Below are 25,271 nucleotides of genomic sequence, written 5' to 3' on the forward strand. Positions count from 1 at the left end.
TAGAGCTTAACAGTGACCTTGATATCATTTAACGATCTCAAAATAAGACGTAAGTAAATCCTATCTACCATGTTATTTGGTATCTAAAGAGCATAGCATCTCCTTTAGCTACTGACACAGATGAAAAGGAACAGTAACCATTCAAATTTTCACAAAAGGACCTTCATCCTAAATATAAAGACACATTAACTTTTGTCTTCATTATATTTGTTGTTTCTGCTCTTGGACAGCACCAGAGTGACTTCTTGAAGATTGTCCAAACTTCTTAAACTGTGTAATGCTGTTGGATTGTGTCAATGTCAAGCCCTTTCAGCTTCACCACTGACTCAACATGTCCTTTCAGAGTATGAAGCTCCCTGAGTCTGTAAACCAATATAAGAAATCTCTGTAAGACATTATCACTATTTTATAACTACCTTTTCATGAAGGACAACTTACATATAGCTCCTTAGGTGCTTTTATTGATGTTTTCCAATTAGAATTAGAGTTTCATCTAAGTGTAATTCCTGTAATAAAGGTTTAATGCAAATTACCAAGATGAAACTCTAATTATGATTGGAGAACAAAATAAATAAAAAAAAAGGTACTTTAGGAATTGCATTTTGTCTCTTCTTCAATCATTTCACACTCAAATTTATGCCACACAATGGCACTGTAGAAGTGGATTCAGTGGCTTACCTAGCAACCTCAGCACGTCTCTTAGCTTGTTCAGCAATCTCTGAAAGCTCTCTGTAACTGTTCTTGTCATTGAAAAGGTTGGTTGTTTCAGGTGGCTGAAGACCGTGAAGAGTTCTCTGTGCAGTTGCCCATTGTGCTTCTCTCTCTTCTTTTCCATAGTCTTTCTTTGTAGTGAAGGCAGTCTGTGATAAACAAGTTTTGAATTTTGAAGTTTCTGGTTTAGGATCAACAATGCAATTAGTAATAGTAAAGATGAACATATTACCTTGTTCTCCAAAAGATTGTCCCAAGCCTTCCCACTCAGAACATAGCGGATTGCGAATTTAAGTATATCAAGTGGAACATATGTCACTAAACTGTAGAGCCAGATTACACCAGCCCAACCCCATCCCATTCCCTCAATTCTTGCAAAGCCCCAGTTAGCATATACTGCTAGAAATGTTGCCACCTATCAATCATGAAGCAAATTGTTATGGCCACAGAAGAAAGCCAAACTGCCAAAATATTTTTGAACTACTCAATCACATACTGGAGTACCATGCAAATCATTATTGCTTCCGAAAACAATAAAAGTATTGATTGAGTCCTCTATCTTGATTTTTATTCAGTTTGAATGCTAAGTTTAGTTAGAGACGTGGTTATTTTTTCAGTTGTGGATGTAAATGTTTTCTAGCAACATGGTTTTAGTGCTTCAGTTTATATTTTTTTAACAATGATGGATGTGGATGTGAAGTGAGTAACATGTGCAAGATCATGAAGATCAGGTTCTTGACAAAACACAATGACACTGCTTCAATCACACGATCAGAAGAGAAAGTAAGAAACAACTACATGTACTAGGTTGCTGATAATAGGAGATTCAAGATTACCAGCTGTGCAATCATAAAAGCACCCAGTAGGAGAAGACCAGGTCTTTCGACATAAGACCAGCTGCGGGACCTTGTCACAAAAATCAGTGCTTGACTTATAATACTGACTTGTAGGTACAGGGCTGCCATCATTTCTCCGGGGTTATTTCTTATAGACCTCACACCAAACTTGTCCTGCAATTGGGAAAATTGTGCTTATGGCTCCCACAATTTTATCCATTTGGTGGTGATAATATTAAGGAAAACCAAAACTGTAAATTATTACCGAGAAGAAATCGGTATCCTTGATGAGCCAGAAAAATACCACTGTCATTAGTGCCAAGTAACTACCTAGCACAACACCAGTGGCAAATATCTCCCTCAGCTTCCAGCTGTCTGGCAGTGGAGATGGTTTCACTCGATCCTTGGAAATTGTCATGATGGTACCTATGTAATAGGGGTGAAGGGAATCAAATTAAACTCTTTTTTGACAGAATAGTCTATATAAACAGCCCGAAGGTTAAATAAGTGTTATCTTACCATCGTTTAGTATTGCAATAATCAACACCATGAAGGGTGCAAAATCAAATTTCCAAATCAATGCAATAAACATGAAACCAAACTGCCACAGAGAAGTAGATCACATAAATTACATGAACCGTGTATATATGTGTCTGTAAAAATGTTGACATGTTTTTTGAATTAACATTTTCTGCACTTACCACTATACGAATGGTGATTGACACTGCATAGATCTGCCATAACCAACACTTCCCAGTTAGGTTGTTAAGATATTAAATAAAGTCAGGCAATCAAATTATGCATTCAAGGAACTAACAGTATAATTCTTCATCCTTTGGAAAATTGCCCTGCTGGTCAGCACTGCACTAATAATGACACTCAGACCAGGTTCAGTGAGGACAATGTCAGAAGCACTTCTAGCAGCATCTGTGGCGTCAGCAACAGCAATTCCAATGTCTGCTTTCTTTAAAGCAGGGGCATCGTTGACACCATCACCTGTCATTCCACATATATGCTTCCTCTCTTGCAACCTCTTAACGATTTCATATTTGTGTTCTGCCATGTCATAGCGAGAAGAAAAAATGAATAAAATGTTGTTTGATTTGAAGCATGTCACCATGAAGGTTAGTATTGTTAAAGAAAGTAGTACGTAGTCCCATCCCATGTCACCAGCTTGCAGAGAAGCATTGATCGTTGAACAAGAAAAGGATGTCTAAAATGGATTAAAACAAAAAAAATGTGTGACGGCTGATGCTATCAAGTACCATGATGATGGTTATTATCCAGGACAAGGACCTACCAGGAAATACTCCAGCAAATCCATCAGCTTTCTCAATCAATTCATCAACTGGAAGAGCTGAAACAGAAGCATCCTTGCTTTGGCCAAGTAATGAAGAAGATGGGTACATGTTTGTCCCCATCCCAAGCCTTCTGCCAGTTTCCTTCGCAATGGCCAGCTGATCACCTAGAGAACAAGAAGCCCACAAACAGTTTCTAAGCTACATGATTTCATTTTTAGCATGAAACATGAACGACAAGAAAGAATGGTCTCCCTCCAATCTTACCAGTAATCATCTTAACATTCACACCAAGGTTCAGAGCTCTTGTAATGGTTTCCGCACTGTCGTGTCTTGGAGGATCGAAAAGTGGTAGCAGACCAACAAACTGCCATGGTGCACCAGGACTATCCTTGTTTTTCTCAGGTATCTCCTGTTATGCAGAGACCATGCAAACAGCAATAGATGAAGGGCATTGAAATAGTTAATAGGTTGGAGAAGAGAAATGTCAAATATCAGCTTTGCTAACCTGTTTAGCAACACCTAACGAACGGAGTCCACGCTCAGCAAACTTGTCAATCACTCCATGAACCCTCTTTCTGACATCCTCTTTGCAGTTGCAGAGGTTCAATATCTAAGCCAGGAAAAAGAAGTACATTGTTCATCTAAAATGTTCACAAATAAGTGTTAAGGTAACAGAACACATATTTACCTGCTCAGGAGCGCCTTTGCTAGATCGGTGCCAATTTCCATCAGAATCAATGTAAGTTAGAGCAGTCCTCTTGTCCACAGGATTGAATGGAAGAAAGTGGACCTCCCTGATACCAGCTCGTGCCTGACAAATTCACAGTAGAAGTTAAATTAATATTTCTTTTATCTTCCTTTATCCCAATTGATAGTGAGCATTGTTTCGACATATTTACCTCCTTTGGATCAGCAAGCATCCCAACAATTGCAGCATCTATAGCATCTTGATTCTCAGTCCTAGAAGCCCTGGCTGCAAGAAGGATAACATAATCCTTCTCAATACCCTTGGCAAAAACCTCAATCAGATTCTTGTCAACACTGAGCTTATTTAGGGTGAGAGTCCCAGTTTTGTCACTGCAGAGAACATCCATTCCTGCCATTTCCTCAATAGCCGTCATACGTTTTGTAATGGCACCTTGCTGTGAAAGCCTGTGAGAACCAATAGCCATAGTGACAGACAGAACAGTTGGCATGGCAATTGGAATTCCTCCAATCAAGAGAACCAACAGATTGTCAATCCCATCTCTGTACTTGCGGTGTTGTATTGGGTACATGACTATGAGCTCAATGATTATTCCAACCGCAATGGAACAAATGCAGAAGTTACCGATTGCTGTAAGGACTTTCTGGAAGTGACCAACTTGGTTGGTGCTGTCAACCAGATGAGCAGCCTTGCCAAAAAAGGTGTGCACCCCAGTGGCAATCACCACTGCTTCTATCTCACCCTTCTTCACGGTTGATCCAGAAAACACTTCATCAGAGGGATGCTTTGTCGCTGGGAGAGACTCTCCTGTCAAAGCAGACTGATCAACACTCAGAGCATCACCCTCCAGAAGACGGGCATCAGCAGGAATAATATCTCCCAGTTTGATGCTGACTATGTCTCCTGGGACCAAAATTGCAGCATCTTGTTCGGTCCATCTTCCATCTCTGAGAACCTGAAATTTTTGCGGCAAAAGCAAAAATTAAGATGAGTGTAGAATAGAGAATTTGAACAAGATGAAAACAAAGAAGATGAGGAAACAGCTATAAACTCTTTTTGTTTTTCAGCTTTCAAAACACTTAATATGATTAACAATTAACTACCAAGTAGTGTGAAACTGTTTGATAAAAACTGTGCTTAAAACCCAAAAATGACAAGGGAATCGAAGTGACACTTGAAAAGCTGAAAACAATGCATGTTGGATGCATGATATATGGCACAAATTTAGATGATTAGATTGAGGTTACCTTGGTCTTGGGAGCTAAACCAGCCATGAGTGCAGCAGCAGCATTACCAGCATTGTTTTCTTCGATGAAACTGATGGTGGAGTTAATGAACAAGAGAGCAATGATACCAACGAAATCTTGCCAATCCGGCGGCCTTCCTCCACCATTGGCCAGAGCAATGGCCATTATAGCAGCAGCTTCCATAACCCATGATAAGGGGTTCCACATGAAACCCAAAAACTTCAAAATTTTGCTTTCCTGTTCATCATGCAACAATTCAGTGAGGGATGAAAACCAAACTTAACTTCTCTCTGACACAAGAACAAACATCAACAAGACAAAAAGACCTTTTTCTCTTCCAATTTGTTTGGTCCAAAAACTTGAAGCCGACTGGCTCCTTCCTCCGATGTTAGACCTGCTCTTGAACATTTCAGCTGCTCAAACACTTCCTCCACCGGAATTCGTTCCTGCAATTATGTGACGCTGTCTCGTTATTTCTCCAATTATAAAGATGGTTTACTTTGCTCCATTTTTTCAGCCTTTTAAAGCTGAATTCATGAATAATCAATTAGAATACACCAGGAGAATTATATTATCAGTTGTTAAAAAGATTGTTCATTTTGTGATAATTATTTTGAAAGCGGTGCTTTAAAGATAATTTCAATTGATTGACAACATTTAAACTCAAGAACAAATAATCAAAATTCAACAATATAAATTCAGAATTATCAGGGATGCACGTCATCACAATCAGAAAAAAAAAATGAATTTTTTTATAAGTTACCTGCCCCTATTGAACAAGTTACCAGTGAGAATTAAACGTGTTTTCTCTAAAATTAAGCATGCAACAATATTTTGATATAATAGTAATTCGTATGCAAAAGAAAAAGTGCATGGAAATAGAATATGTTGACGGTGTGAGGGACACGCGTCAGAAGCTAGCCGATTCCTTTCTTTCTGTGCCACAGTAGCTGTCACTTTTTTCCCTTTCAACTCTATCTCATGCTAACTACGCATCCATATAAATAGTACAAAAAACAGTTATTAAACTCACGAAACGTTTTTTCCCTGTAATTATTTCGTATAATAAAATTACACACATCAAAATTGAATTAAAAATTTAAGATAACTTTTAATAAAAAATATTTATTCATTTATTTATCTGTGTGTGTTTCTTTTGTGCAATGGTGAGATACAAACAAAGTGTTATAAACAGGCAAGATTCGGGAACGAAAGGAACTGTTAGCGTAAAAAGAGGTTTCTGGTTCACGCAGAAAAAGGATTCACCTTTTTCCTAAATTCAGAAGTCCAATAAATAGTCATTTACATACACAGATATATAACGTAAAACTCATTCTTAAAGGTAAACAGGACAAGTAAATATTTGTAATGATCATGAAACAAGCAACATATATAGTCAGAAAAATCACATAATAATCAAAATCAATAAAGGTCATCAGTTTTTTTGAACTCTGACATAAAAGAAAGACTGAAAAGGAGGAACATGTAATACAAGGTTGTAGTGCATGTGAGAAGAAAGTTAAAACATGGAGGTTGATGCTTAACGGAAGAATGAGAATGAAGAGAGATATGCATAGAAAATAAAGATGATGTATATATATACCAGATCAACGTTTTCGTTTTTGATTTCCTCAAGGCTGATACCGCCCATGTTGGAAGGTGTGGAGTGGTGTTGCAATCAGAATGGAAGAAAGAGAAGAATTATGAGAAGAAGAAGGAGAAAGATGTTGCAGAGGGTGCAGTGGCTTATGGGGTGATATATATATATATATATATATATGAATGAATGAAGTAATGTGAGTGTTTGCAATGGAGATGAAGTTAACAAGTTGTGTAAGAGATGTAGTGGTGGTGGGTACCACAATCCAACACTTTTATGCATTGACCTGCCATCTTCATTGATGCTATCAGGGGTAGGTTTTTTCCTTTCTATTCCCCTTTTTCATATCTCATTAATTTTCCTTTCTAACACTTCTTTTATCTTATTATCATCTATTAAATACAAAATTAATATTATTCCAACTCTCACGTGATCAATTTAAATATATATATATAAATTTTATCTTATAAACTAATTTAGGAGATTGAATTAAGTTAAAATTTAATTATATTAATATTACACTATAATAAGTACACACTTAATTTTTTTTTCACTCATTATACTTTCATGTAGATACCTAAATTTTTATTCATTTAAGTGTTGAAATTTTTTACACAGTTGAATTTTCTATTTTTTTCTCTTCAAAACTCAGTTCCTTCATTTCAGAGACATTTCGTTCAAATCTGATAAAAATATAATAATTTTGATCATGTGATGCAAGTCTTTCGTTGTTACTTTTTATTCTCATTTTAATTTTGCTTTGTTTATTTATTTCTCATAACTCAAATAATATGTGCTAATTTGTAACTTTTTTTATTTTGTAATTTATTGAAGTGCCATTCTAATTTTGTTGGAAAATATACTGACAATATATGATTGTATTTTTAACTTTTGTCTTTGTGTATATATATATATATATCCTTCTTACGTACCGGTTTTAATTTGTTATCTAATATATTATGTTTATATTTACAGAAAAGTTTAGATTAGAAGATGTACTTTAAAAATCTCTCTTTACTAATATTTAGCAATAACATCAAAACTTAGTTTTTCTCTGAATAAAGTAATGTTACCCTATTTTTTTTTAAAATAATGTTAGAAGATGTTACTCAAAACCTTTGTGAGGAAATAATAATTACGATATACATATACACAACCTACTATTTTTGGAACTCACATTCTTAATATTATTTTTGTTCTTAATCTTTATCTGAATATTTATTTATTTATTTTTCAAAAATGACTCTCTTTTTTTCACGAAATTTTATAATCAAGAGCAACATTTTTAATCCAATTTTTTCTTCATGATAGAATCTCTGTGACTTATATATACTATATGGGTTTAGAAAGACATGGAATCTTTGAACAGGAAATAATTCTTTCAAATTCAAAATTATCCATCTTGAAAAAAAACGGAAGTTACTTATTTTTTATCATTAACTTGCACACTTAATCCATTTACTAATTTGCATAATTCTATATTTTAACCATTAAGTCAAATGCAATTGTCTTGATTATCTAACATGTGGAAATTTAATTAAATGAACATTTATAAATTAACATGCAATCACGGTTCACGAAAAAAATTATGATGAAGTTGATTAATAAAAGTATAATCTTTAAATTTTATGAAAAAGGTTGTAAAATTAATGACTATTAATTAATAGTTAGACATTTGAAATTTAATACATATGCATAAAAATTTATTGAACGAATTAATTAAGTTTGCCCACACTTGTTCCTTAATAATTGTCTCTATCTATGTTGTTTTTATAACTTTCTATTAGAGGTATTCTTTTAAACTCTTGAGAAAAGGAAATTAATCAATTGTTTTTTTTCTTTTATAAAAACTATACATTTTTAAATATATTCTTAATTAAAGATTTACAAGTATAAAAGAAGAAATTATTCTATTTTAAAAGAAAAGACATTAAATAAATCAATATGAAGTATTCATTTTAATTTACCTAAATGTGTGTTTGTGTACACAACATAAAAGAGGTTATATATATTTTAAGATACCATTTTATTTTCTTTACACAAATTATGTAAAAATACTTTGTCTAAAAATTGTAAAATTGAAATTATTATTTTGTATAATTTGTATGACAAAAATTGAAAAACTTTTTAAAAACATAAAACTATCAACATTTCTTATGCATTCAAGAAAATGGTTAAATTGTATAGTAGTGACTTTTAAATCAATTATTTATTCTTATAATATTTTCTTTTTCTTTTTCTTCGTATTATTCTATGTAAGGTTTGATAAATACTTATTCTCACCCCTAAATTTTAATATAAAATAATATTTTTAGGAAAATACTATTCAAAGACCAAAAATTACTATTGGAAGAACTATTTTTTTAAATGATTTTTTAATTTATTAAAAAATCAAATAAAATTGAGAATTTATTGAAATCTAACTTGATGAAAAAAAAAGGCAAAAAGGTAATAAGGAATTCTTTCCAACTGGCCACTTAAATTTATGGCTGCATATTGTTAGACATTTAGGTCACTTATTTATATATATATATATATATATATATATATATATATATATATATATATATATATATATATATATATATATATATATATATAATAATTATTAAATGTGTTAGGATTATTATATTTTATTAATCAATTTTATAAAGTTATATAATTAAGTAAATATAATTAAGGTATATATGTCATGAAAAATATATTGTGTAGAAACTAATAAATAATTTTAATTTGTTGGAGGGTTAAATTATAATTATTGAAACAAAAGAAAAGTAATCGTTAGAGATTACTTAAAGGGTCATAATCTCCATATGTGAGTATATCCAATTATTTTTGTTTTTTTTTTTTTTTATCTCATTGGAAGAGAAAATCTAAAAGAAACTTAAGATGCACTATAGGAAACATGAGAAACCATTCAAGTGGCTTATTAATTGTTTCCCATGTTTAATATTTTAGTTAGTGTTCCACTTTATTGCTCTAAGGAGTATTGAGAACTATTCAGATTAAAATTTTAATGCTATTATTAATTATAGATATATGTAAATCATATATAACATATAGAAGACAGCGTAAGCATAAAGTGCAAAGTATTGAAAAAATACTTTTCCAATCCAATTATTCTTTTTGGTATATACACAAAGTTGGGAGAGATTAAACACTAAATAGGAGAAATAACACGTGATTACATAATATGATTAACACCATCTTCAATTTAAAATTGTAAAATTATTAATATTATTATATAATATTAAAATTTATTGTTTACTTTGTTTTTTCTTGCAATAATATTGAAGTAGATAACGACTTTATCCCTATGGCTTTAAATTTATATGAAAAAAGAGGAATGAGTTTGGTTAATTGTTTGGGCATGGAATATATAGACAAAATTAGGATGGTTCTCTTTTATTTGAAGAAGAAAAATGAAAGCATAATTGCATTTGGAAAATAATAAATTAACGGAGGAAAAGAAGTGAGAATGAAGATGAATCACGCAACACTACAAATCATTATTATACTCTTCTACACACAAAAAATCATAAAGAGTAATGATATCATGACACACTTTTACATTCATTTGACACAGAACACAATGATTAAATAGTCATAAAAGTATAAACTTTTTATATTTAAAAAAAAAACAAGAATAAAAAGTAAGTAAAAATATTGTGTAATAAATATAAAAAATTTAGGTGTGTCAAACAATATTTTTTAACCATAAACCATTTATTTTCTCACTTATTACTATTATTATTATTTATCTCAAATTCTTCTTTTCAATACAAAGAACCACGTGTATATGCTTCATCATTATGCACTTCCCAGATTCTTATCCTCAAAATAAAGGTTATTTTCATTATTTACAATGTCTCCTAAGAAAATTAGAAGAAGTGCAATCAGTTAGTAAAGTAAGATTGACAATCATACAGTGAATTGATATATTTAATTAATAAGACTTTCAATAAATCTTATTATTAATTAATATGTTAAAAATTATAATACAAAAACATTACTTAAATGTATTTAAAATTTAAAAATATAAATTGAAAAAGACATTTAAATTATTATAAGAAATATCGTTTCTAATTATTAAAGTTATAACTTTCTCTAAAGATCAAGAGTGACATGTCCTAGGATGTAAAGAGTAAAGATTAGAAATGAAAACTTGTATAAAATTCTGAGCTAATGACAAGGGATGTAATAATTAAAAACAAACCAATTTTTTTTTAATTTAATTTAATTTTACTTTTTTTATAAAATTAAAGTTTGAAATTTAAAAAGAAAATAATATTTTACTTTATTTATTTATTTATCAAAACATATTTTTATTATTTTTTAAAAATAAATTTATTAATTTGGACAAAAATTGAATATTGACTTATAACTTGCTTATTTAACCAAAGAATTAGCCTACTCAATCAACAAAATTTGTGAATATATGCATGAACCACAAGAGAATAAGTGAAAAGCTGAGATTTCTTGGTGAAACTTTGCATTATGGTCTTTTTCTACAACCTTCTACTTCCTCTTCCATTAATGATTTTGCTGATAGCAAAATATATATACCTTGGCAAGAATTTTGTCTCCTCCATCTCTAAAAAACAGCATGTTAATTGAAGCAGGTTTTTAGAATATAGATTATAAATTAATTTATAATTTACAAAATAGAGATTAAGAATGTTACGTAAATGTAGTAAATTTCAACAAAAGCTCGTAGAAATAGTGTAACGCAGATCGGATGAAAGAAACATCCAAAGATGCAGCAATGGAACGTCATGTCAATTCATTTTGTTCTTTTGAGCATTTTCGATAAATTTGAAATAGATTATATTTAAAAGAAATAGGTAAATTTTAATGTAATATATATTTATATATATATATATATATATATATATATATATATATATATATATATATATATATATATATAGAAAATAGGACACATTAAGAACTAATTTTATGCGTAGTGTTCTTTTAAAAAAAAATAACAACAGTAAATTACTATACAGTTTTTTACAATAACTACTTTAACAAGTCATATTGGCCGGGAACAATAATTAATAAAAATTAAAATCTTTCTATAACTATGTTTGTATACATTTTTATTATAATTTTAATTTCCATTATAATTATTTTTCATTATAATAATAATTATATCAATTTTTTAATTGAATTGATTTTTTTCATTGTTTTAGAAATGTAGATAACAAGTGTTTGTATTTGTATTTCTATAACTATATTATAACATTCTTTATTCTTTATTTCTTTTTAAAAAAATGTAAAAAATATATCGGCTGTTTTAAATGTGTTTTGAGAAGATAGAGATTGAGTAATGTGTTTTATATTTATATCTATGATAAAATGAATGATTTGTAGTTGTATTTATGAATAAAGTAAAAATAAAATATGTTAAAACACATTTTACTTAGTTTGGCAAACACAGAATATTACGCTTTACATGTATCACTAAAATATTATTATTAGAGAATTTATTCTAAGTTTCCCTATTAAGCATTTACTTTTTGTTTAATTAAAAAGAAAAGGACCAAGGCCTAACATTTCCAACTTTATTTATTTTGGTGTAAAAGCGACAGATTATTTTAAGTATTTCTAATATCTATTTTCTTTAATGGATGCATAAACCAATAAATAAAAATCACTCCTTACACATCTGTTAAGTTTTGCAAACACATTAAGTGAAATGTTTAACAAGGTCAAAGCTTGTAATGATATTTGGATTATGTTATTTTCATAAAAAAAAATTGTATGATATGCAGAAATTGTTATTTTAATTTTTTCAATTCTTGAGTTTCCTCTCTTTATATTAAAACAAATAAATAGTTAGAATTTTAAATGTTGAAATATTGTTTAAATTTAGATTTTAGGTTCAAATATGTGAACCTTATCAAAGTTTATATCTATAAACATTTGTTTATTAGGTTATTATGTTATATGTGTTCACTCACTTTTTCGAACATTCACTTTGAACATTGGTATGATATTTAAAATAAACCAAGTTACATAATCTTCATAAAAAATATAAACGCATTTCATAAGATGATTTGCTTACCCAAGGAGTTTATCCTATTCATTAATGCATATGAAGATATAAAGAAAAATTAACGTTTTTTAATAAATGATTTTCGTTACATATGTAATGAACATTTCCTGACGGATTGTCACATTCTTAGAAATTTAAATTCAAAATATTTAGTTTATTTTACACGTAAATTTTGTTTATTTATTTATTTATAGTTAAGATACATAAATGCTTTCTAATTGATTATTTGAAGAGGAATAGTTTCTTATTAAATGTGGCCAACCAAATTATATTTATCTGGCTTTAAATTTACAATAAAAGTATTAGAATGAAGTGACTAACAAAGACTTTAATCCTTTTATTAAGACATGAAAATGATGATTTTAACATAAGTTTTATCAACATAACTTTATATTTCAAGTACTATATTTCCTTTCATAATATGTTTCATTTGTCGATGTGTGTAACTTGTAACAATGCGTGACTTTGTTCTTTTACTTAAAATCCACGTCCAATCGAAAAACTATGTTTCGTAGTTTTCATAACTCAGATAAAACATGCCCACATGTCAAAAGCATAATTAATTTATACATTAAACCATAATAAGAAATTTTGGTTGACCATTGTGAGAGTAATTATTTTTGGAGTGTTAATGATGATCCTTCCATAAATAATTTCTTGCCCGAAATAAAGAGCTTTCAAAACTGTGAATAGGAAGCTTTCACCATGCACTTTATTCCTTCTTTCTTTCCTCTATGCTCCACGGAATATAATATGCATTTATGCTTCAAAAGATAAAAAAAATGTGAATCTAGGCACATACATACATACATATATATATATATATATATATATATATATATATATATATATAATAAAAATATGCATGGTTTGTGAAAAATAAGCTTTATATGAAAATACTATTCAAGCAGCAGTATCAAACTCACATTTAATTTATTTAGAGTAAAATAGTTTAAAACACAAATTTTTTACATTTATTTAACATTATTTTTCATTATTTTTTTCTTTTCTTTTATAAATATATATTTTTTTAATGATGACTATTTTATTCTTACAATATGACAAATGAATGTGTACTATTACTTATTCGTTTATAATATAAGTATGAATCTAAATTTTTCATTAAAGTAAAAGTAAAAAATTTAACTTAGAAAGAAGAAAGGTCAACAAAATCAATGTAGAATTAAAGATAATATAAGTTGGACTTGTTAGAAATAAAGACATGAAAATGATAAAATTTTTGGATGGAATAAGAAAATTGAATTGTGTCTTATGATTGTTTATTGAGTGCAAAGTGGTCCTTGCCGATTGCATCGAAACATTACCTCAGAAGGTTCTTTAGGGTGTCTTTTTGACCTACCAAGTTAAATAGAAGATGGACACGCCTTGAGTATAATGTTGAATAAAGAAAAGGGTTGGGAAAGAAAGGCAGCAATAAGAGATGCCATTAGAATAATTATTATTGTAGAAAAAGGTTGAATAAGGTGTAGTTGTGCTAAAATCTGATTGGTACACTAACCAAAAACTAATGCTGAATTTGATGAGGAGCAAGTGGAACAAAGATTCTCAAGAACAGCCTTACACAAGGGCATAAAGGGCATAAAGGGCATAAGGATATGATATGGATTGCCTCTCAAAATTCCTCTTGGCAGGGTCAGATCGAATACTCTAAATGCCCACCAATCATTCTCAAGGACAATTCCTTTATCTATGCTTCTGCCATTGTAAAATCACCACATATTTTCTTTCATTGTCACACAAGTTTTAAATTATTTCTAGATTTAATCACAGTTTAGTCACATTGTTTGATACTTTAAATTTGGATTGCCATAATTAGAATTTGAAAGATTAAGATTCTCCAATGCTAATACCATGTAACAGACCTGAACTCCCAAAAATTTAAGTGTCATAATTACAATACCATTCTTATCAAGTTAACTACTTGCCTAATAAGAAGGTATGAGTCTTTTATAAAAGATTATCAAGTTTAGTATCTTCAACTCAAAATATTAAAATATTAAAATATTAAATTCATGAATCTTTATTCTTATATAATACTCGACTTTAATTTACTTGAAATTTAAAGTTTAAATTTACGCGGAGATTGTCAAATAAGAGTACAATTGTAATAGACAATTCGTTCATTCCAAGTGGCAAGACATTTTCTTTTTGTGATAACTTGGAATTTTTTTTTTCTGGTTATACGATTTTGATGGGATTGGGGAAATTACTCTGAACCAACCATTTTTAAAGTAGTATTCTCTTCTCTTGGCGTCCCCCACCCTTATGCTATAGCTATGGTGTTATATATTAGTATCTTCATAATTCATTTATTCCAGACTTTTTGGCTCCAAATATGAAGTTGCAAAAAACCAAGACAACAAAGTTAGTCACTTTATACGAGGACATGAAAAAGCTTTAAGGAAATTTTGCATACATATTTTAACAACATACGAGTGAACATGTATAAAGTTTTGTAAGATGCTTTTTTATTTTTGTGTGTGTGTTCATTGTGGTTACTGAGTTGTGAAGTGGTGATAGGATTATGATATGATATTTGATGGTGGAAAAGTTAGGTTTGTGAGGAGAAGAGTGGAGAAGGCAAAAGATAAGGTAGGTGAAGTTGGTCAGAACAGAAGAAGAAAAGGGATTGGCACGAGAGAAATGTAAAATTTGGGAAAGTGGAAAGTATATGATGATGTGTTGTGGCAGAGGAGTTGATGGATTCTGAAAGTTGCTTATGGAAGTAGCTAGGCCTCCATGATATATTGAGGCAGTGCCAGATTCTAGAAAGAGAAAAGAGAGTCCGTGGAGATGGGTTAAGTTCCATGTGAAATTGTCACATGTAAAGAGAAAGGTCATTACCTTGTGAATGAAGACGTCCCTTTTTTCTGTTATCCCCTCAGAATCTTATCGAATGCATGATGGTTTGACAGATTTAGAGATCATTTACCGAAAGGGTAGATTTTTATTTGTGTGACTTGCACAATTATATAGTTGAGAGTTTATAGTAATAGTACCTAATGCTCGTATTATGTTAAAAGATTGAGACGTAAGTTTGAAGATTGAGAAATTGAGAAGGTGTAAAATGGAGGTTGAAATCATAAAGTAAAAGATGAGTTGGAAGTTGGAAGAAGGACAAAGAGTACGTCTTCATTGAGGCCTCTCTTATTGGGTATCTAAATGATTATAATGTGAATTACCGTACTTAAGAAAAGGACTTGCAGAATTATGGCCCTTCATGCTTATTCATGACACTGAACTGGTCTTTGGTCTTCAACCTACTTTTTCTCACAGCCTTCCATTTTGTATCAACCTCTCATTCTCACATGATATGATGCGTATCTAATTTCACCACTGCTGTCTAGTTTCAACGATCCCAACTGGATCAAATCATTACGCTAAATCTAGGTTTTACTTATTCTGTTATTATTGTGCCATTGTAGGACGTTAGCCGCACATTTTTCTTTAATTTTTTACAATATGGTCTAAAATCTCGTGAAGGTTATCCTTGATACAGTAATTAAGTTGTTGCCATTTGAAATTCATGGGTTCAAATCCTGAAAATGTTTTGATTTTATCCTGTTTCAGAAACAGTTTTTTCTATTTGAAGTTAGATTGTGTCTGAGCTTCGAAGGAAGTAAACTGAGGCAGTTGAGCAGTATGTACAGATGGTTGTTTTTACTCTTACTTTCTCCGTACCATTCTTAACGTTATATTTCGATGCATTAGGCCACTCCATTACAATCATGCTGACTCCACTTAAACCATAAATTAAATCAATGAGATGTATCTAATAAGAAAGAAAATAAGATATTTCTAGACATTTCTCTGATGTAGGTTTTTCATGTTGTCATGATAATTGCCAGCTGAATCAAATTACTGCCCTATCATTGCGACAATTCCCTTCTGCTCAACAGTACTATTAATGAATTTTTTTATAAAATTTTCATTGTTTAATAGAAGTTCCTAAGAACCAAGTTTAATACTAATTGCTACGCTACTTTGTAAATTCCAACTATTTTATATAAATAATTATGAATTCAGTAACATCTATTTGTGGTAATGACAAAGACTGCATCAATCACAACCCGCAGAATTTGGTCCGTACGATAAAGGGCGAGAAAAATAACTTTGACAGCAAGTAGGAGTAAAAGGGCATAAAAAGGTATTTGTTAACTGTATTCGACAACGTTTTGTTTGTGTTAGGTGAGTTCCAGTGCATGGTTAACAAATATATTAGTGCAATAAAACGAGAATAAGCAGAGCACGAGGGCAAAAAGGCAAAATACAAGGCTAGACTGACTGTTATGTGGAGTATAAGAGTTGGCAGATAATGAGGGCAAAACCAAAAAAAAAGGAAAGAAAGAATATATAAATGCATGTCTAGGAGAGGCAGAATCAGCTTTCAATCATTGGTTCAGGACCAGATGGTTCTGTGCGATTTATATTTGCTTGATGGACGGAGTTAAACAAAATGTCCTTGATGACCTACACAGAAAAAACTTATCATTACATTTCGGCAGCCAAGCAAAGAATAATTTAATTTGGGGCGGGGGGCAAAGCAAGTTACCTGTGACATCAGACCATGCACCTGCTCCACAGTTATTTTAGCACTGTCACGAGTAATTTTAGCAAGAGGAGATTCTTCCTGCAAATTATGGAAATGTCGGTGTCAGGTATGCAAGGAGAGAAAAATTGTGGGAGAGCTTAAAGAACGTTACATCAGCAATGAGTGGTATTCATATATGATCATAAACAAAATGGATACAGAGCAGCTTCAAATTATCAACATCAAAGACCTACTAAACGTTTGCATTTATTGGTTTCAATTTCTCGTCAATAAAGTTATTAAAAAAGTATACATTAAAATATTCGACAAGAATCAATTAGGAATTTATAATTAGCCATTGCAATTTGTCCCAGACTTTCGCTTGTGACAACTGCGTACCTTTTTTCAGTATAAAAGAAAAAAAAAACTTTGTGAACAATGGGATTCAATAAACGGAGAATAGTTTAGCGCTCCACTTTTTGGCAGGAAGAATTGTCATATAAGTAACTGTTGGCCACACCACCACAGCATATATTATATATAGTTTTAGCAGTATGAATATATTCAATCGCCATTTCCATCATCATGAGCAAGAGGGTAATCATATCTACAGAAATTTTACTAAGTGCAGGAGAATTGCTCTAACACAGGAATAACTTCCCACCATGGAAATGTGGAAAAGATATGTATGTAGCCCAATGATATATCATGTAAATAATCAAACATCACATAGTATTTTCCATTTAGTGTATGTTGTATGTGGGCACAAGCCCACACATATTCGTCGAGGTTAGTAATAACAGAACAGTAAATTGGCCCAACTAAATGTAAGATGCCATGGAGACTCCGATATTAAAAATTAAGCAAGCACAATATCAGCAGTCTTCAGCAAAACCTAATCAGGCACCATTTGCAGTCTAGTATTCCAGTAATCCCAACATTTGATTCTTTTACAAATGACTTGCCCAAACAAAAACAGGGTCACAGTGGGGACAATTGACAACCCCAGTGAGTAATGCATTTTCAATATTTCCAATGATTTTTTGTTGTTGTTGTAAAACATCACATTTAAAGCGAAAAGTAAGGATTAAAATAAGACCAATTGTGATTCTGTTTTCTTTAGCTATAGCATAGCCAAAGCAAAACAGGGTCCCAGTGGCAACAACCTCATTCTGAAATGCAATATCCAGTTTACAATAATACTGTTATTGTGAAAACAACACATTCGAAGGGAAAAATAAAGATCACGTACAAAAAACCAGCTGTGATTCTGTTTTCTTTAGTTTTGGAGTATGAGAAGGAAATTTGACAAAGGAGTGATATAGGTTAATGGGGTTGAAGATTCCTCTTGCAAACAAAAAGTGAAAAATACAACGAAAAATAAAGATTCCAAAGCAGAAGTAAGTCCACAAGTTCAACCATCCAACATGTAGGTCATGATTAATTGTTGTAATAAAATTGATTGATGAAAGATAGCATCAAACAACTTTCAGCTAGGTTGGGCAATGTCTAACAGATAGTCATTCATGAATAAAGTAAACTAATTACAAGTATGACACTTCCAAACCCCTTAAAAAGAATAAAACAACAGATTCATGATTATTTTAGTAGAAGGTAATGAATCAAAATGAATTAGGATGTTCTATATTATTGGTATCTAAATTCTCAACCAGTTATGCTAAGTATGAAGGATCCAATAAAGCTATATCAATTTTAACATTGACATAGCTCATAATTCTTGTCAATTATATTAATTATATTTTTTTTTTCGATGAAAAAAAAAGATGTTGATACGGAACTACTACCACCATTTAGGATTTTTTGTTTTAAAATTTAAGCAAAATTAATTTGAATTGTTGAACATAATTAGGATGTCTGTCCACCATAATATATTTATATTGGAAGTTTTTTAAAAGGAAAGAGTTAGAATAAGTTTTCCAACACCAAAACTGGCAGGGCAATTAGCATCTTGCAGGCATGTAAGGTAAGAAACACTCTCGCAGGCATGAACATCTTGATGCTGACATAGCAGTTGAGCTACAAAACGTGTGAGAAAATCCATCCATGACATGTATGACTTTAATACTAAAATGAAATTTGGTATGAAACCACAACCAAGGTAGTCAAAAATTGCTCTCTGGAGCATGAGATCAAATGTGCCTACAATCTACTCCTCCCTCCCCAATCTTAAGTCACCTCAAGGTCGTGATTTTTATGGATCACATCGGATTGCCATTGCAGATCAACTCAAGTAAGACTGCTGTTTCTCACAAGTGTGGGAGCAGTTGTTGTTGCGGTCCTCAACACTCATTGCACAGCCGCTTGTGGTCTCAGCACACCTTGTGGTGCCTCTCATAGCACCTACCCTTCCCTATTTCTAGGTTATTTTCTTGAGTTGGGTTGCATGACCCGATTTTATGACCCAGAATTTAAGCCCATTTTTTCCTTCAAAGCCCAATTACTTAACCCAGCTCACCCCATTACCTAAAAACCATCAAGTAACCCGATACAAATCAATGCCTAAAAACTGCTGAGTCATGACTGCCTCTCTTCTATAAATAAAAAATGTTGTGCATACTGCTCTCCATTGGCCAAAATATGCTGCCAATGCTACTCTCTCCCTTTACCAAAAAACAAATCATTTTTCTCTCCCTTTGGCTATTTAATATCAATTCTACTCACTCCCATTCCATTCCATCTTTCTCCCTCTTTGTTTATTACCACTGAACTGCGGCATACCACTCTGCTCTTCCTTTACAATGAACCAAATTGCATCTCACAGCAAATTATTACTCATCCTTGTCAGACGTTTTTCCCCAATCATTGAAAAGACTTCAAGCTCCTCTGTACCCATGGCTCCAAAAAATAGGAATGATACAGCTTGGAAGCATAGTACTTCAGTTGGTGGGGCTACTAGGAAACTTCAATTCAAATACTTTTAGAAGGTGATAAAAACAAGAGTTTATCAGTTGAAGCACCACTTTGCTGGTACTCACAAGGATATTATAGCATGCAAGGGTGTTATTGATGAAGTGAAGAAGGAGTTGTGAAATTGTTGTTGGTTTGTAACAAAATTTGTTCAAGAAACCAAGCCTTAATAAGGAGGGGAACAGTGCAGAAGCTGGTGAGAAAAGAAAAAACAACAAAACATTTGATGCTGACAGTCCTACAAATAATTTTAAGTAGTAAGCACGCCAGCCACAGTTAACACCGTGTTTAAGTTGTGAGAGAGGAAGCATGTAAAGAAATTGCTAGGTTTGTCTACAACAATGATATACCTTTCAATGTGCCAAAGAGTGAACAATTTAGTGCTATGTTTGATTTGTCTATAAGGCATGGCCTTGGATTTACACCTCCACCCTATCATGAGATTAGAGTCCAATATTTGAAAGTAAGTAAAAAATGCAGCAATTGCTTTACAAGCACAAAAGGGATGAACGGAAGAAAACAAAATGCACGATTATAACTGAAGGCTGGAATGATAAGAAAAGAAGGACAATGATAAACTTCCTAGTGAATAGGCCAAAGGGTATTGTTCCTAAGGTCCATAGAACAATGCTATATTCAAAACAAATTAAAAAGATGGATACCATTGTCGGATAATAATTGCGTGTGCATATATGAGTTCCACAAATTTAGTAAGATCTTACTATCCTTGTGACAATATACCGATTTACAATCCATACTTCCTTTTATAATCTTGGGTGAAATATCAATTCTGACTACCTAGCAAACAACTCTTCTGTTGAATGTAGGTACAGGTGTCAAAATGGACAGTCCAACCAACCCCCACCAGGCCAATGAGTCAAAAATGGGTCAGCCCCAGACTCAGCAAAGCTGTATGTTGGGCAATTCTGTATGTTAATCATTTCAGTAAGTGCCAACACATATAATTACGATCTTAGAGGAAAACTATTTGGAATTAGGGACCTAATTTTGTGACATGGCAATGTGGCATCGTTGGTGAATGAAATTGGAAGCTGTTTAGAAACTCATTAGCAAAAGTATTACAGTTAGTGTGGTTAATTATCCAGTATTTGTCTCAAATTTTCTTCCCTACGGTTTAAAGACTGATAAATGAAAAGGCATGTTGTGGTACACTATATTCTAACAGCTAACTGTTAGAAATAAGCTTCAAAATTTCAACAAGTAGACGCATATCAAAACTTGCATACAGCATGAATTAGATGGGAGATAATCACCCAGAAAGAATTTCATCATCAAAAAGACTGTTCTGAAAATTTTCAATAATCCAAATGAAACCTCAATACGATGATAAAGAACTTCTAATAAATGGATGGAAATTTTGTAACTTGGATAGAAACAGTCACACACCTCTTTCTTTCTAGGTGTCGGTGCTATTAGTGGCCCAAAGCGTGAGTGTGCCAACTGATTCTCTGCTTGTTCTAGCTTTTCAGCTGCAACAGGAATATTCCAACTTAGACACTCATACTTTCAAAACATAGCCTTATCAAATACACAACATTTTTTAAAGAGAACTGCAGAACCATTCTAGTCCACAATAAATAAATAAATCAATATATAAATACTGAAGCAGAAATAGTACCTAAATCAGAGATTTGTCCAGCAACATAATCTCCATTACCCAACAGAGGAGAAGACGACAATGTATTCACCCAATACTTGTTCCACAGAAGATCCAAGAGATGTGAATCAAGAGATGACTTAAAGTAAGTGATATCCAAGGCATAATACTGCAAAGCACACAAATGAAATTGAACAAAAACTAAAAAAAAGGAAGGGTGATTATAAATAAAAATTGGCCAACAGCAGAAAAAGAAGAGACCTGTTTACAGTGGACACCAAAGTCCTCAATCTTATTGAGAGGGATAGTTTGATACTCAGAAATGGGCTCATCCGGAGGCTTATAACCGTCGGGGTAAGTCCTAAAAGCCCCAATCTCAACCTTCCCCGCCGAAACAGTCCTCGTGGGATCAATCACAACCGCCAGAAACGGCTCCTGAAACTGCTGATTCAGCATCTGCGTCGAAACATCGATCCCCGACAGCCAGCACCCATACCCAGGATGAGAGTGATACCATCCCACAACATTCTCTAACCTTCCAGCCTGCAAAAAAAAAAAGATCAATAAAAATAAATTCGAATTAGGGTTAGTGCTAGGGTTTAGGAGAAGGAACCTGTTTATTTGTCTGGGAATAATCGACCATATACTCGTACGCATCTGCCTGAGCATTAACGCGCGTTTCCGTGCCTTCAACGGGGAGAGCGAAGGCGTCCATGACGATGATGGCGTCGGCATCGGTCTTTCCCTGCATGAGGCCCATGACCTCGATAGTTCCGCCGGAGCGTGCGTGGACGACCATCTTGAGTAGCGCGAGTGCGGAGATCTTGACGCGCTTAAAGTAGTGAGGGTCATTGGCCCAGGGCTTGTCGCGCTGGAACTCATTCTGCCCGGCCTCGTCGTAGTAGAATATAGAGTCGTCGGCGTTGGTGGCAGTTGCGGCGGAGGAGGATGAGGCGGCTCCCGGAGTGTCCATGGGGATGATGTTGTTCTCGAGCTCCCATGTTTTCTGCGCAATCGCCATTGAAGACGACAACCCTTCCATTTCTTTGCCTTGCGTTGGACCAAACCGCTTTTTTTTCTCTCTTCACTATCGCACTCTCTTTTGCTGTCACTCTACTCTCCAATTTACGCTTTCATTGGAATTAGCATATATCGCTTTTTTTTTTTTTTTTTAATGTTTCGTTATGTCTCTATTTTTGTTCAGAATTTGAAATAAGTCTCTTTATTTTTTGGCGTCTCAATTGGGTCCTTTCTTATCTTTGTTTGTTAATTTGATACAAATAAATCTTTTCCGTCAATTTTATCAAGGGCGTTAATGAATGTGTAACATAGCCTTACACGTGTCAATACTGTCCTCAGGCCACGTCACACATTCATTAACGCCCGTTTGATGAAATTGACGGAAAGAATTTATTTGCATCAAATTAACAAAAATAAGGACCCAATTGAGACGCCAAAAAATAAAGAAACCTATTTCAAATTCTGAACAAAAATAAGGACCTATTGAGACATTAAACCTTTTTTTTTAACATATTATAAGCACTTGGAATCGTGTGAATAATTAGTTATTTATCCAAATGTTTTTACTATTTTTATAAAGTGTAAAATTAATATTTATTTTCAAACCGGTTAAACATGTCTCTTCTCTTTGAATTTTTCATTAAAATTGTTTTTCGTAATTTCAAAAATATATACTACTTTAATCTCTACATTATATAAAAAAAATATAAACTATAATGTTGTTAAAAGTTTGTTCCTCTTGAAACTCTTTCTTCTCGTTATGATTTTCTTTATAGTGAATTTTGAAGTGTCAAACCAACTTCTAACTAATGATATCACAAATGAATAAAAATTTTCGAATTAAAGATGACTAGCTCCTTTAATACTTTTACAAAATAACAAAACTAAAGAAGAACTTTGAAGTGGTGAACATCAAACACATTAGGATAACACTTGAGCGGATATCTTGTCCAAACTGGTGAGCAGGAAAGAAAAGAAAACAATTCTCCTATGTGAGAAAGAGAAATATTTTTCATTGATCAATTAATACTAGGAGTTATCTAAGACTCGTATTTTTTTTATGTAATTTACTTATAACATTCCTTAAACTAGTGTTCACAAAGAACGTTTCTCAGCTTATAATAGTCATGATAATGGTGGTTATAAGAATGATTACGACAATTATTATAAAGGTTAGTAAATATTTGTTATTAAGGAAGAAGTGAAAAAGAGTTTTAACAAGATGATACTAGGAAGAACAATAAGAATAGTTAGAGAGATAAAACAACGAACAATTATGAAGAAATGAGAGACGATAGTATGTAATGATCAAGACACGAAAGTAAGTGATGGAGAAGTTGATTAGACAAATAGGAATAGAATGAAAAAAAAAACATGAATGAGAAAAAGGTCAAGTCTCGAAAGGAAAATATTTTCTTTTAACATATATGATATTTGAATTTCAAATAATATTAAACATCCACACTATCCCTTGTAGTTATTGTTACGACCATAGCCTCCACCACCACTAAAAAGATAGGAGCAACAAGGAGAGAATTACAAAAATAAAAGAAAAAATTTAATATGGTTAACTATTTTTATTGGTCAATAATATTTTACATTTATTTATAAACTATAAAATATAAAATTAATACTTTGAAACTGAAATAAAATATAATTTGAATAAATAGTTTGAGGAGAAAAAAACATATTTAATATATTTTTAAAATATAAATGTGTAAAATAATTTTTCAACTTTTTTCTCATAAAGTTAGGATGATTCAATCATGTTTCATAAATAAACATATTTTTAATAATCACATTATAATATTGTTCATCTTTAATAGAATTAATTGGGTTAATTTAAGTTATTTAGGCCAATTATTCTTGACAAAGTAATTAAAGTATAAATTATATATTTGTTGAAATACTACCTACTAAGTTTTATTTAGATGCTATGAAACAAAATATAGGAGAGAAAAGTGAAAGAAAAAATAAAAATAAAAAACAAAAAAAGTGAAGTTTTTGTGACTTAGAGTGCACAAAGAAAAGAATAAAAAAATATGAATGCTTATGTGTTTTAAAATGGTAATCGCTATGAATTAATTTAATTATAATATTATTTTAATTTTAAAAATAAAAAAATGGGATTATATTTTTTGAAATGATGGGTAAAAGTGTGTGTAGGTGCATAATTAGTTATTTTAACATTCAAAAGTTTCAACTTAATAATTAAATAAATATATAGTTTAATCACATTGGGCGAATATTTACACTGTGTTGGTTAAATAGATAAAAGTTAAATTAATCAATTTTATCTTGTAAAAGTATATTCATCAGTTTATTTTTAACTCATGAAAGTCAGAAATGTATATGTCATTAATTATGAGTATGATTTAATCATTTAAGTCAATTAATATAAGTTTTAGCACACATTTAATGATTATCATTATCAAATAATCTATGATACAACATTTCATTTTTTTTAATTGCTTTTTTCTTAAAATGATCAATCATACAATAGAGTAAATGATATTTTCTTTTTTGTATTTTAGTGTACATGGTGAACTACAAATAAATCTTATATAAATGGTAAATTAGTTGTACATTCTCTAAGGTTTAGTTCGATAATATCCATCTAAGTTTACTACTATTTTCCTATGTAATTAGCACATTATTTAAGGTATATATACCACATTCGGCAATTTTACT

At 31.6% G+C, this 25,271-nt stretch overlaps 2 protein-coding genes across 4 annotated transcripts; both read right to left on the reverse strand.

The window, feature by feature from the left end:
* On the reverse strand, nucleotides 1-6,561 carry LOC124833803 (plasma membrane ATPase 4-like). Of its 2 annotated transcripts, XR_015784397.1 has the most exons (17): nucleotides 6,405-6,561; nucleotides 5,128-5,247; nucleotides 4,802-5,038; nucleotides 3,748-4,509; nucleotides 3,537-3,659; nucleotides 3,354-3,458; nucleotides 3,113-3,257; nucleotides 2,848-3,012; nucleotides 2,365-2,603; nucleotides 2,249-2,281; nucleotides 2,067-2,148; nucleotides 1,813-1,973; nucleotides 1,548-1,721; nucleotides 944-1,126; nucleotides 679-860; nucleotides 439-506; nucleotides 1-362 (listed from the first exon to the last, which is right to left on the reverse strand). XR_015784397.1 is itself a non-coding variant. In XM_047308358.2 (16 exons), the coding sequence occupies exons 1-16, from the start codon at nucleotides 6,450-6,452 to the stop codon at nucleotides 266-268; spliced, it is 2,856 nt and encodes a 951-aa protein (XP_047164314.2). In that variant the 5' UTR covers nucleotides 6,453-6,561; the 3' UTR covers nucleotides 1-265. The 2 variants fall into 2 exon arrangements, 1 of the variants encoding a protein (XP_047164314.2); XM_047308358.2 differs by lacking the exon at nucleotides 439-506.
* A 10,052-nt stretch (nucleotides 6,562-16,613) lies between these two features.
* LOC124833797 (COP9 signalosome complex subunit 5a-like) lies at nucleotides 16,614-22,702 on the reverse strand. Of its 2 annotated transcripts, XR_015784398.1 has the most exons (7): nucleotides 22,174-22,702; nucleotides 21,822-22,103; nucleotides 21,582-21,729; nucleotides 21,350-21,432; nucleotides 20,293-20,374; nucleotides 17,036-17,113; nucleotides 16,614-16,953 (listed from the first exon to the last, which is right to left on the reverse strand). XR_015784398.1 is itself a non-coding variant. In XM_047308343.2 (6 exons), exons 1-6 carry the CDS (start codon nucleotides 22,600-22,602, stop codon nucleotides 16,864-16,866), a joined length of 1,110 nt encoding a protein of 369 aa, XP_047164299.1. In that variant the 5' UTR covers nucleotides 22,603-22,700; the 3' UTR covers nucleotides 16,614-16,863. The 2 variants fall into 2 exon arrangements, 1 of the variants encoding a protein (XP_047164299.1); XM_047308343.2 differs by lacking the exon at nucleotides 20,293-20,374 and having other exon boundaries at nucleotides 22,174-22,700.
* Nucleotides 22,703-25,271: the final 2,569 nt, after the last annotated feature.

The sequence above is a fragment of the Vigna umbellata genome, chromosome 2 (genome assembly GCF_029865625.1).
Source record: "Vigna umbellata cultivar VRB3 chromosome 2, Vumbellata_1.0, whole genome shotgun sequence".
Taxonomy (NCBI): Eukaryota; Viridiplantae; Streptophyta; class Magnoliopsida; order Fabales; family Fabaceae; genus Vigna; species Vigna umbellata.